The sequence below is a fragment of the Epinephelus lanceolatus genome, chromosome 9 (genome assembly GCF_041903045.1).
Source record: "Epinephelus lanceolatus isolate andai-2023 chromosome 9, ASM4190304v1, whole genome shotgun sequence".
NCBI classification, from domain to species: Eukaryota; Metazoa; Chordata; class Actinopteri; order Perciformes; family Serranidae; genus Epinephelus; species Epinephelus lanceolatus.
Genome location: NC_135742.1, coordinates 25,163,577 through 25,176,673, shown reverse-complemented (window position 1 = coordinate 25,176,673; position 13,097 = coordinate 25,163,577). Strand labels below are relative to the sequence as shown.

At 38.1% G+C, this 13,097-nt stretch overlaps 1 protein-coding gene across 1 annotated transcript; it reads right to left on the bottom strand.

Moving 5' to 3' along the window:
• Positions 1-1,107: 1,107 nt before the first annotated feature.
• On the bottom strand, positions 1,108-12,598 carry slc6a4b (solute carrier family 6 member 4b). The gene is made up of 13 exons (XM_033619041.2): positions 12,377-12,598; positions 11,218-11,352; positions 10,810-11,029; positions 10,520-10,658; positions 10,269-10,403; positions 8,205-8,308; positions 6,692-6,819; positions 6,468-6,580; positions 5,622-5,753; positions 5,410-5,509; positions 5,199-5,299; positions 3,180-3,347; positions 1,108-3,095 (listed from the first exon to the last, which is right to left on the bottom strand). Exons 1-13 carry the CDS (start codon positions 12,588-12,590, stop codon positions 3,015-3,017), a joined length of 1,770 nt encoding a protein of 589 aa, XP_033474932.1. The 5' UTR covers positions 12,591-12,598; the 3' UTR covers positions 1,108-3,014.
• Positions 12,599-13,097: the final 499 nt, after the last annotated feature.

Below are 13,097 nucleotides of genomic sequence, written 5' to 3'. Positions count from 1 at the left end.
CAAACTGTATAAAAAAGTGAAAAAGCTGCATGATATGCAAAATAAATAAATTAAAATAAGATAAAATAAAACAAAATCATGTAAAGTAAAATGAAATAAAATGAAATTATATGGCGATATGAGTTGTGATTTTAGTGGATATGGTCATTTTTGTATTTCCTTTTTACTAAAAAAAAAATAAATAATAAAATACTGATGATGTGATTTTTGCTGGGCTTTGTACCAAACAAGAATGTTTCCTCACATGGAATCTCTGTAGCACCACAGTGCTTCATTTATAATGAAATGCTGGGACACAATGTACCTTCATTCAAAAAATTGTAGCTCCTGCAGTTTGGAAATTGTTGGCTGTGATTGTGATTTTGATGTTATTTTGATTAACTGCGCAGCCCTATTAAAAAAAGACTTACTCTTTTTTTTATCTCCTCTGTTCTCTGTTTTGTCAGGATCCTTGGACGCACTGCTACGTGTATAGTATCAGTCATTTCTTCCTTAAAATACTGTTAGTTGAGCTGTGTTGTTCATGTCAGGTAGAGAAGAAACCATCTATTAGGCAGTGTCTCTTTTATGTGTCTGCTGTGCTTGCCTGTTTTCTACTTCAATGGCAGTCAGTGACACAAAAGGGCTTTGATCTGTACGTCCATCAACCAGCAGCTCAATGAGGAATCATACGTTCCAAACCACTCTCTAGTCTCGTATACGTTCATACCTGTCGTCCTGGAAGTGTTTATCCAGGAATAAAACCCTGCCAAATAAATGAAGATCTAAAGTGGGAATCATGTTACTGTGTGTGTGTGTGTGTGTGTGTGTGTGTTTGAAGGTAGAGGCTGCTCTCTTCCCTTGTATGTTGATGGATTCTGGATATTGCAAATTAGCTTGTTAATTAGAATATCTAATAGAGGTGAGCAGCATCAGCCAACAGCCATTACAAAGACATGAAGACCACCATATGGAGATTCACAAGAACAAATCTCTCGTGTGTTCTGCTACTACCTGTTGTAATATAGGCTGGATTTAACTAAATACTGTCTGACATTTGGTTTGTTTGTTCATGTTTAACCCCCAGGAATGAAAAGAAGCAAAAATATGTACTATAATTAATTTATACACATCTGACAGGTACATAAACCAGGCTGAAAAGGATATCACATGACAATCATCACCCTGCTCAAGTAAAGCGCTTTTATATAAGTTTAACACTTGGCAAAGACACAAGCAATATTATGCTCTGCAAAAAAATATTTGAACAGTCTTAAATTAGAGAGTGAAAACATTGGAGAGGCACAATATCAATACAACCTTTACAATTTTTGTACATACAGTGTAATATTTAGGCAGATTAAGGCAAAACAGGCTATCTGGAGTTAAATGAAAGCATCAGATGAAGATCAACAAGTTCATTTTGAATATGAAGAAGCAATAAAGCTGCATATAGTCCAACTTGTACAGTATCTCCAGCCTCTACTTCCTATAATGCCAATAATTAAACAACAGATTTTTTCTGAAAATGAGCTTATGTGGTCTTTGTCTGAGTGCCTCACTTATCTCCATTACAAAAGGGAAAAACAGAACATTTTCAGCAGATATATCCAGCAGCTGGTGTGAAGTCCTATACAAGCACTATATTACAGATCTACTGTATAAATATGAAATACAGCATCGGCACAAATAAAGGAGGGACTGTAAGTTACTGTCAAACTGATTTGGGTTTGGTCCCATTTAATCTCTCTTTTTTGTCTCCTCAGCAAAAACGTGTTTAGACTTATAGATCTGACACAAATCATACACAATATCTGTTCAAACTGCCACAAAAATACATCAGAGCTAGGAGCACTTGGTGTGAAGAATATAAGCTGTATGGCATGTTGTCCACTGAGTGGAGGAACAGCCCACTGAATAAGGTTTGGCATGTTGGCTATGTTCACAATTATTTTTTTAATTGCTGTTTTTTAGCGTCAACAGGTTAATTTATGTTGATTCTCGAGAAAACAAAAGGCAGATTTCAGATATTATGAGATCCGAGAACTGACTTTTGTTCAGTTGATCACACCAAGTTTCAGCCTTCAAGATAACTGTCAAGACTATTGGGAGAGGATTCATAACTGACTGATGAGGACTGATCTGAATGTTACTTCCAATAAAAAGACACAATGCAATTTCTGCCTGTGTTACACTGTGTTGGAAGTACAGTTTGATGCACTGATGAATAATGCGGCTAGTGGCTAGTTGTCAGGACCCCATCTACTCATGTTGATCTCTGATAAACATTGAAAGTAATAAGAGGAAATGATCTTTTGTTTTCTCGTGACAATCGTGATTAGCTCATTATCTTTAAATAACAAAGCTAATTTTCTTGAGATGACAAAGTAACATGTGATCTTGAGATAATGGCATTAGAAAAATAATTGCAAGCACGGTCGTGTTTGGCTTCCAAACAAAACACTGTTGCCATGATTATTCTGTGTTAACCTTGCTGTTGTTTCAAGTGCAACACTAGTGTTGTCATTGTTTCATCTCATCTTTCACAAACTACAGAAAATATAGAACTGAACAAGAGAAAACAGCCTCATGCAACAGAAAGAATGTGCTAATGTTACATATAGAGATACATGTTTGTTTTTCCCTTGGCATATTGTTCTTCTGAGATAAAGACAGCTGAATAAGGGAAAAGCAGACCATTGTGTTTTTATAATCACTACTGACTCCTACAACACAGCACAAATGCAACACTTGAAAATGGCAACGTGTGAAGCTACATATTAAAGATCTGAATACAGACCATACAGATGAGTATTGCTATCTCAGTTCTTCTTGGAGTTACAAATTTAGCAGCATTTACCATTTTTCACAGCGTGCACATGTGCGGTGAAAGTTGACACGTTGGACATCATCAGCAGGTAACAGTCGTGATGTCAGATAATGTTCAGGTTCGGACACAAATCATAAATTTAAACTGTGGTTTGAGTAGAAACTACAAGCAGGGATGTTTTTCATGTGTTAAGGTGTTTTTCTTTCTATGGCACAGTGGCCATGTTGAGGCTGTCGGCGTGGATGTCTGGTATGGTCCTCTCTGGTCTGAGACACACCGCCAACCTCTGTGGAAAACCAGACGGTTAGAAGTTAATTCAAAGGAAAAAGTGAGTGTTCAAAAGTTCATTTTTCTTTTTCTTCCAACCGACCTGTTTGAGAGATCCAGGGGTCCACACGAGCTTGTAGACCATGTAGATGGGGATCCATATGAAGGATGAGAAGTCAATGATGTACCCCACTGTGATGCTCCAGTCAGGATACTGATAGTCGAACAGCGTGAGGGGAGGCGCTTTCAGCAGGGAGCTCACTATAATATACTGAGAAGAATTGGGATACAAAATATTTCCATATGTAAATGTACGTTTGTATTCTTACACTGGAAAAAATATTGGCGAACGGTAATATATCTGTCACACCTCCATACATTGTAAAAGAAATAATAACAGGGGAAGTCATGATAGTGTGATAATTAGGGGCGGAGAAAAAATGGTACAGCACAGTATCATGATATCATGGTATAATTTTTTTTATCATGTAAGTTATTAATATTATAAATAGGTAGCCAACTAGACCAGGGGTCAGCAACATTTACTACCAGAAGAGTCATTTTTGGTCCAAAAAAATTAATTACATCTGTCTGAAGCCGCAAAATATATTTGTGCCTTACAATAAAGGTAACACACACACACACCCTTTATTCATTCATTCATTCATTCATTCATTCATTTCCATAACCGACAACCATTCACACTCACATTCACACCTACGGGCAAGAGTCACCAGTTAACCTGCATGTCTTTGGACTGTGGGAAGAAGCTGGAGTGCCTGGAGAAAACCCATGCTGACACGGGGAGAACATGCAAACTCTGCACAGAAGGGCGACAGTGCTAACCACTACACCACCATGCTACCCTAAAATGAATGAGCTCACCAGCATTACTAATAGGTCTGATCATTAATAAGTTTTACCATTAGGTGGCTACTCTGCTGTAAGGTATTTATGAATATTTGGTACCTTGCAATGAAAGTAAACAAATCTGCCTACATACTATTATTACTAGTGTTCTTCCTCCAAGACTTTTCCTTTCTGGATTTGGAATCCACAGCTGGCTTTGCTAAGGAGACTCAAATTAAAATGCATTTCTTGATGTTGGGGAAAATTAAGAGAAGCGGTGCCAGGCTGTAGAACTAGCTATGACTCACATTTTAGTTGATGAAATGTTAAAACATTCTTAATTAGGTTACACATTTTTACAATTGGATAGTGTAAGAATTACTTTAGGACTACAACAATGATAAATTAAAAATAAAATGTCCAAAAATAACTGTGATTCATTTCCATGTGGCCTGATTTTTGGTCAAAGCCACAGGGAACCATTTGAGAGGGGCTCAGGAGCCACATGCTGTTCCAGAGCCACAGGTAGCCTTCCCCTGTACTAGACTAATATAATCAATTGCCTCTTTTAAGTCCATTAGATATATTTTGTTGCTACTGCAAAAAATCGCTGAAGTGAGATGAACAGACTGAAAACTTACTTACTACCTTATTAGTTAAACAGATGTTGACAAGTTTTCCTTTGGGGACATAATTTACAGCTGAGTAAAGGTAATAAATACCAATATATCATAATGTATTTTATCACAATACTCAGCATATCACTACATATTTGAAATTACAATAATATTGTATCATGGCATAAGTATGGTGATAATATTGTGTTGTGGATTCCCACCCCTTAGTAATAATGTAAAAGGCCAACCAGAGAGATGGATGCAAATAAGAGACAAAGATATTAAAGTATATACATATAGGAGGGAAGTTGACATTTACCTCAGTGTTTTGCAATATGTATCTTGTAGAAAAAGTTTTCAAGGAAGATATTTCATATAGAGGAGGTTTCATCTACATGGTTGGGGGAGGGGTCAACTGTTAGGGCTTCAAAGGCCGTTGGTCCAGTCGTCTTTTGATCTTGTTTTGTCCTCGTCCACTTCTGCTCATTGATCTCTGGATGACTTAAATGGATGACGCTTACTGGCTCTTGTTGATGGATTTGTTTTACATGTTTAATGTTTCTTTTCTTATTATTTTTCTAACCTAAGTAAATGTTGGCATTGTTATGGACATGTAGCTCCAGTTGTTGTAAAGATCAGAGTTTTTCATGTCTCACCGCTAGAAATGCTGGACTGATGACAACCCAGCACACCTTCCAGAACAATCCTGGAGATTTGCCCAGCATGGCCTGAACATCACTGCTGAATCTTTTGATACCTGAAAGCAACAACATAAACATGAGACACAGCCATTGTTCGTCATCATCAATTATCAGTTGTCATCCATTTATGTTGCAGATAAAAGAAAGTTAATAATCTCTTGTTTACCGTAGAACCAGGAAACTGCAATGGCCTCAAGGAAACCCACGGCTATGATGGAGCGTCCTACTCCGAACTCCTCCAGCAGCTTCACCACATAGGCACCACCCTGTCGATAACATTTTACACCGACTAGTGTGACTGAGGGTAATTATTTCAACTAACGAGGGGCTGCATTTTGTTCTCTTTAGTTAAACTAATTTAAGATGTGAAAAGCTTACATTTGTAAGGGTGCTTAGAGAACCCAAAAAGCAGACAACTACCAAGCCCAGGACAAAGAGTTCACGTCTGTGAGAGAAATGATCTGGGTATTCATCCAGCACAGCAGTAATGATCGCCTCCAACCCACCAAACTGTAACACACAGAGAACACTGTTAGTTTAAAGCAATATTTCACCCACGACTCAACCCCCGTTTCCTTGAATTCCTTGTCAGGAAAACTCTGTTTTTCTCAGTGGTGAATGAAGAAGCACGCAAGCATTCTTGATGAATTAAAATAAATGGAAATGAAATAAATAAATGCACCTCTGCAAAAACAGTGTCATGCACGGATGAGTAGCACACCTGGGCAAGTGTGTGTGTGTTTGAACTGCTCGGTTGAATGCACAAGCAGAGTTCAAACACACGTGCTTGACCACGCGTAAGTGTTTTAGATAGTGACATTTTAGTAAAACTGTATGTTTACAGGAAGAACTAAGCATACGACTGGATACATGAGACTTGGATTATACTGCACAATTTGTGTGAGAGCTTGTAAACAGACTTTTTTGCTGTTGTTATATACAAACCCCCTTGTACTTCAGTTTATCAAGAATTCTCTCCGTTTTTGGATTTTACGTTCAATGTGGAGAGATGCGAGAAAAACAAAATTTTCATTGTGAATTCAAGGTAACACAGGGTGAGTAACTGATACATAAATGGTCAATCTGTGGGTGAAGTCTTCCTTTAAAATACACAGTATTATATTGTAGCTTGTAGCTATTTCAATGCATTAAATCAATTTGAATGCTTTATGTCAGGTAAAAAATTACATTCCAGTAAAATTAACATCAGTTCACAGTTCATACCGTGCTGTCCAGTCCCAACGTGATCATCATCACAAAGAAGATGATTGCAAAGAAAGTCGAACCCATCATGTTTGCAATGGCTTCTGGGTACGTGATGAAGAGTAAACTTGGTCCTGGAAGCGTGAATATATTGAATATGAAGAGATCAGGATCAGCATGTGATTCATAATTGGGTTTTATCTTTTATCTTTTCATGATTTCAAGTACAAAACTAATTCGCTGACCTTTATCCCTGGCTACATCCTCCACCTCCACCTTCCTCATCTCTGCCATGTAGCCCAGCACCGTGAAGATCACAAATCCTGACACAAAGCTCGTCAGACAGTTCACCAAACTGGTCACAATGGCATCACTGTTGAGGAGGAAATGAAACCCTGCTCAATGACATGCGGCATAACAATCACCATTCATAAAATTCTTCTTTAAACATTATTTTTCATTTCTAACAGAGACGCTGTTCCAAAGAGTTGCTGTCTGATGTGTGACCTGCTCAGTATTTTGCTGACCCTTCTGACCTTTGTTCAATGGGATCCTTTATGTTTTCTCTTCAGCTCTGTGTCTGAAACATGAGGATACTCCTGGCTAGAAACCATTGACACCTTACAACAATACTAATGAGGAATATTCTACTGAAAGATGCATGTTGTGTGTTCATGATGTAAAGAGAGATGTAAACAGTCTGTGGAGTAATCAACAAGTGACAATCAGCAGCATGCTTTTTGCAAAGGGAAATCCTCTATCTCCAGGCAGCATCTGCAGAATTATATAGAAAGGGTTTTAGATAAATAAATAAACATCTGTGTTAAAACTTAGGGACCCGAAGGACTTCCTGTAAGTAATTTTTGTTTTTACATTAAGAAAAAACAATGTTTTGAGCCAGAGGGAATTGAAATATACTTTTCTGATGTTATAAAGAAGACAATGTAAAGGTAAGAATGAGTTCCCATATGCCTGTTCAATGAAAAACAAAATTTAAAGATTTTATTTTGTTTTTATTTTATTTTATTTTATTTATTTATTTTACAAAACTGATAACTTGCAATGTAAAAACCTCCAATAAAATAATGACAAACAATTCCAAAACAAACTCCATGACCATTATTTTATCTTATCTTATCTTATCTTATCTTATCTTATCTTATTTTATTTGTTTATTTATTTTTTTTGATTTATATAATCTATAATCTCTATACAGTCAGGAAACCCCAGATCCCACTTGGGATTGACGCTGACATCTTTGTACTGTGTTTGGAAAATGTTGGATTGGTAAAGAATCGACAGTCTCCAGTTTCATTCATGATTTGTGTGTTTACTACTGTTCTCTCACATGCCACTCTGCTCTATTAATCACATCAGCCACACACACTATCAGTCATACTGGGAGTGTACAGTTTAATTTCTGCTCCTGTGTACAGCTTGGCATTTATACCCACCATGTAGTATTCACCACTCCTGCCTCTGATAACATTGTCTCAACCACACACCATCTTATTTAAAGCATGAGCAATAAATCCCACAGCTGCTCTTTTGGTATTGACCGCGTACTGCGCACTACAGTCGTTAAACTCCATCCTTAAATTCAACAGGAGATGTGATTTCTGTGCATAGAGTGTACAAAGCTTTCAGCCTTTTATCTGGACTCTCTGCCTCTACTTATCAAACTGTGGTCAAGCCACAAATGTGGGTTCACATCATGACTCAGTGTGTCGTGGGTCCACATTAAAGCTCGGCTCTTACCGATAGCAGTTATTTGTGAAAGGGTTGTAGCTGGACAGAGCCAGGAGCACCCCGAACCCGGGCCCCAGAGAGAAGAATATCTGAGCAGCAGCATCCACCCACACCTAGAGAACACACAGAGAGGGACAGAAAGAGACATTACACCATCTGAGACTACACGTTCTGGGATGCTACAGGTTTCTATGGGCATTTAAAAGCATAAAAATAGCCTACAGTATTTCTGTTTTTTTGCCAGGTGTTTCCTTTCAGGGATTTGATGTCACCCTCCAAATAAAATGAATAACTTCACATTTTCATTTTTTATTTTTGTGCTCTGATCCCGCCGTATAATTTACCAAGCAGGAGAGGTGTTGTGTCACTCATACAGAAATCTAGTTGCTGCACAGCTGTACGCAGGGAGATCTGAAGAGCAGCGTGCATTCGGCATTAAAAAGAAGAGGGCAGCGTTGGATATCGGTGAGTGAGACAGAAAGGGAGGCCTTTGTTAATGGGCAGAAAATCTAAACCAATTATGCATCTTATTATCCTGCTCTGTGGTTTATTTATGCATCTCATTTAGTCTCATCCATATTCCCTTCAAACCAAAGCACTCACACATGTTTGGCAAACAACCGCAGTGAGACGGAGAGCAAGAGGACGTTTTAATAGATCTAAATATATATATATATATGGATAGGCAGATCCTCCATGGAGTAGTGAGTAGAAATGTATGATGGTCTATATTAAAGCAGTGGTTTCCAACCATTTATCTTAAGAGACCCCTTTTATTTCATTGAGTAGAATGACAGCCTCTGACTAAGTGACATATTTTATGGATATTTCATATTATATTCAATGTGTAACAATGAAAACACAGAACAACTGACCTAAATAATGAATGCAATGTCTTCAGGAAGTTTGTGTAAAACATTTACATGAATTTTGAGCGGATTATTTCCTGTGAATATTACACATGATGAGATGAGTTTCCTGATATTTTTAGGACCTTTTGATATGTTTCTCAGTCTGTATTGTTATATATGTTTTATCTTTAACAATCATACATACTTGTTTTCCTCTGCCTGACACTCGTCCATTGTTCCTTACCTCTTTGGTTGTTTTAACTGCATACTGCATTGTATTTTTTCTAATGCAGGATGAGGCTGTTTAGCAGTAAGTGAAGGTTCTGTGACTATAGCTTGAGTTCAGGTCTTCATCGTGCCTTTATCCTTTGAGGTTTTGGGAGGCCAGTTTATATCCTGAATAATAATCTAAAAGTTTTCTTAACAGAAATAAATGATATGCTCACATATAGATTAACTGTATTTATTTAATAAAGTTTTCTTACACCTCTTAAAATCAGGAAGGCCTCGTGACCCCCTGCAAAGCTTTGATGACCCTCAGGGGGCTCAGGACCCCCAGGTTGGGAGCCAGCGTGTTAAACTACTACCTCTCATGCATGAAGATCCAGATGTGTTATTTTATTACATCAGTCCAGCGAGTTCAATCAGGAACTCCTTAACATCTTAGTCATATCATTTGGCCTTGCCCTGAATTAAAGTCCTTTTGGGAAGTTATATGCTGTAAAATGGAGCTTATCATTACATTTTTGTTTTGCAGAAATTTGTACTTCAGGTGAAAATTCTCTGAGTAAAATGGTGGGTCAAATATATGAATATCTGTTAAGAATATTCAAAGTAACTGCTTTGGAAATACATGTCCACGTCTGTTGAAATAGATAAAAATAATGGGTCGAATTTATATATGAAAAAAAAAATCTAAGTAACATTTATTTATTATTAAACTTAGATGCAGTGATGAATAATTTCCCACTCCCTGAAGCAAACTAAGATTGCTCCGATTATTTATACTGATATGTATTTAAGCTTATGACTCTTCTGTTTTTTCACTGCCTGAGAAATTATTCTGTAATTGCTTTGATATGGATCTTTTAAATCACGAGTATAAAATAAGATTCTCAAGGAACCAAACCTATGAGGCATGACCATGTTTTTTGTGTTAGAGATGTGGGAATTGCCTCCTTCTCTGACAAACCAGCTAGCTGACCAGCTTTGTACAACTCACACTGGTCTCCAGCAGCTTCCCCCACTGGGGTTTCAGGTAAAACACCACACCTCTCCAAGCTCCTGGCAGAGTGGCGCCTCGAATTAGCAAGATGAAAAGCACAATGTAGGGCAAGGTGGCCGTCACCCACACTACCTGGTGTGGAAGAAAGAGATGAATCAGGAGGAGAAATACCAGGATCATAGATATGTGACTAAAATAAAGTGGATACACAATAATCTCCTGTGTTGTTATGATATAAGTATCATTACCTTTCCTGAGGTCTTCACGCCCTTCCACAGGCTGAAGTATACAATGGTGAAAATGAGAAAAAGGCAGAGCATCAACTGCCAGCGAACACCCCCGATGTTTTTCAGCCCTGATGACTTGTGGATCTCAAGAACATTCCTCCTGTAATGATCAAACACATAAAGCATTGCAGTCTCAGCATGCAACACAACATGCTCCTCACAAAATCACCAACCGACCATATCTGTGTAGAGCGTTACTGTAAAGCTATTTATATATGTGGTTTCTGTTACTCACACTTACATGCACTTACGTGTAAAATTCCTCTGCTGGAGACCTGGATTTATTCGTCCAGGTGACGTTGTCCATGCCAAAATAGTTGGTGCAGTCGGGAGTGTTCCACACATTGTCGCAGTTTGTCCAAGGCAAGATGGTGGAGAAAGAGGAGTAGAAGTAGAAGAGGGCCCAGGCGATGATGGTGTTGTAGTAGAAGGACACATAGAGGGCAATGATACAAATGGCATATCCTATACCTGAAACAGAAGAAGGGCATTCAGAGGAGAAAGTCACCTGTGAACTATGGCTCTCTTTGAAGATAGATTTACAGAATTAAAACTGAACAACATGAAGATAGAAGATCAAAATGAGTATAATCCCATCACTGTGTTGCACAGTACCCATCTGAATATCTGCTGCTGAGCAACACAGCGTGAGGCCTCACCTTTGAAAATGGGACAGATGTGTTTCCATATGGATATGGCTCCGGTTCTGTGGAACTGTCCCAGTGCCAGCTCCATGTAAAAGAGCGGCACACCACCAAAGATGGCCATCAAAATGTAGGGGATGAGGAAAGCACCTGCACAGAGATGCATGAGAGTGCAGATTATGTGGGGCTTTAACATGAAGGTCATGATGACTTTTAGTGCTGTCTCATGCATGAAAAACATTCATAAACTCAAGGATGAGGACTCTCAAGGGCTTGAATATAGATTTAAAAGTTTAATATGAATGAAAATATACAAGTCAGATTTCCCATTGGCCTCATTTTTACATCTGCTAATTATGCTTGTATGTAAATTGTGGTTTACATCATAATTCAGCTCAAAGGGGATTTACAAGATTCAGAATCTTTGATCAAAGCATGGACAGGAATATTATGTCAGAAAAACATTTTTGACACAATAAATGTATTTTCACACTCAAAATTATAAAAGGAAAGGTCTACGAAATCTGTTTATTTGGTTTTAAACCATCTTTATCTTCTAATTATGATTCTTCAGTCCTGTTTGTATGTTTTACTTGTACATTAAATCTTGTCTTAATGCCTTTTTATGTCTCAAGTGCCTTGTCTTTCCTTACAACCAGATTGGCTGTTGTAATATAGCTGATGTTAAAAAAATTTTTGAGTAAAAGCACAACCTTTTCCAAACAAAATACATGACTGAACCAATCTGAGCAACACTTTTATGTAGAATTATTCACTTTAAATTGTCATTTTTTGTCATAAAAAGCTTGAATGTGTGAAGCTCCTGTTGTTTTAAAAAAAAAACTAAAAAAATTGAGCACAGAAAAACAGATACAAGCTACGTCATGGGAAAATTGTAAAAACTTTTCAGTGGACTTTTTTTTTCTTAATAACGTGAAGGCTACAGATGCGCACTTCAGCACCGTGGACAGTTTCTGCCCACAGATGCGCAGCTTCAGTCTGTTTTCTGGATCATTTTAAAGCCACTTTGAGCTCAAATTCCGAGGTTAAATCGATTTTAAGAAAACGTAAAAGTGTTTGCCAAGTTGATCCTTACATTAGATTTCAAGTTACACAAATGTAAACTTGTGAAATAAGGCTGAATGACCTGGTTTAAAATGTCTAAACCACTTACCGCCACCGTTTTGATAACATACGTACGGAAATCTCCAAACATTACCCAGGTCCACCGCAAAGCCAATGACAGACAAGAGAAAATCCATTTTTTTGCTCCATTTGTCCCGGGAGTCCGTCTGAGTGATGACCGGCACCGGGACCGCGTTGTTGGAGCTGTAGCCGGGGTTCGGGGAGCCTTGGTGGGCCATGACTGCTGAGTCCTGTCGGGGCATCGGACTGTGAAAAGTCAGTCAGAGGAGCAGCTCCACAGAGAGGAGGATGTTTCTCCTGTGATGATGACAGGGAGGAGTGGGAGGAGTTGGTGGGGCTGCAGCGGACACTTGGGGATACCTGTTAGTACAGAAAGAGAGGCGAAGCACAGAGGTGTTTTTTTTTTACTGACATCACTTTGAGTACAGTTTGAACCAAAAAGCTCAAGCAGATCTGGAAGTCCCATGTGTTACTGCTGATCAGTAAAATGGTTGTGGGTAAGTTAGGTTAGTTTACACTGACAAGACTGTAGCTTTGCTCAGTTTTCATCATTTTTTTTTACTGAATTCATGAAGTGCTTTTGGCAAAATCCCATTTGATTCAAATTTAAGAGCAGCAGCATGTCTAGTAAATAAAAAGCTGCTTGTTATCAGGATAATCAACGTTCAGTGACAATGATGTGACAAGCAGAGTTCACTATGGGCACCTTCCTTTTGCTGAAAATATTATCTCAAATCACAGTCACACAG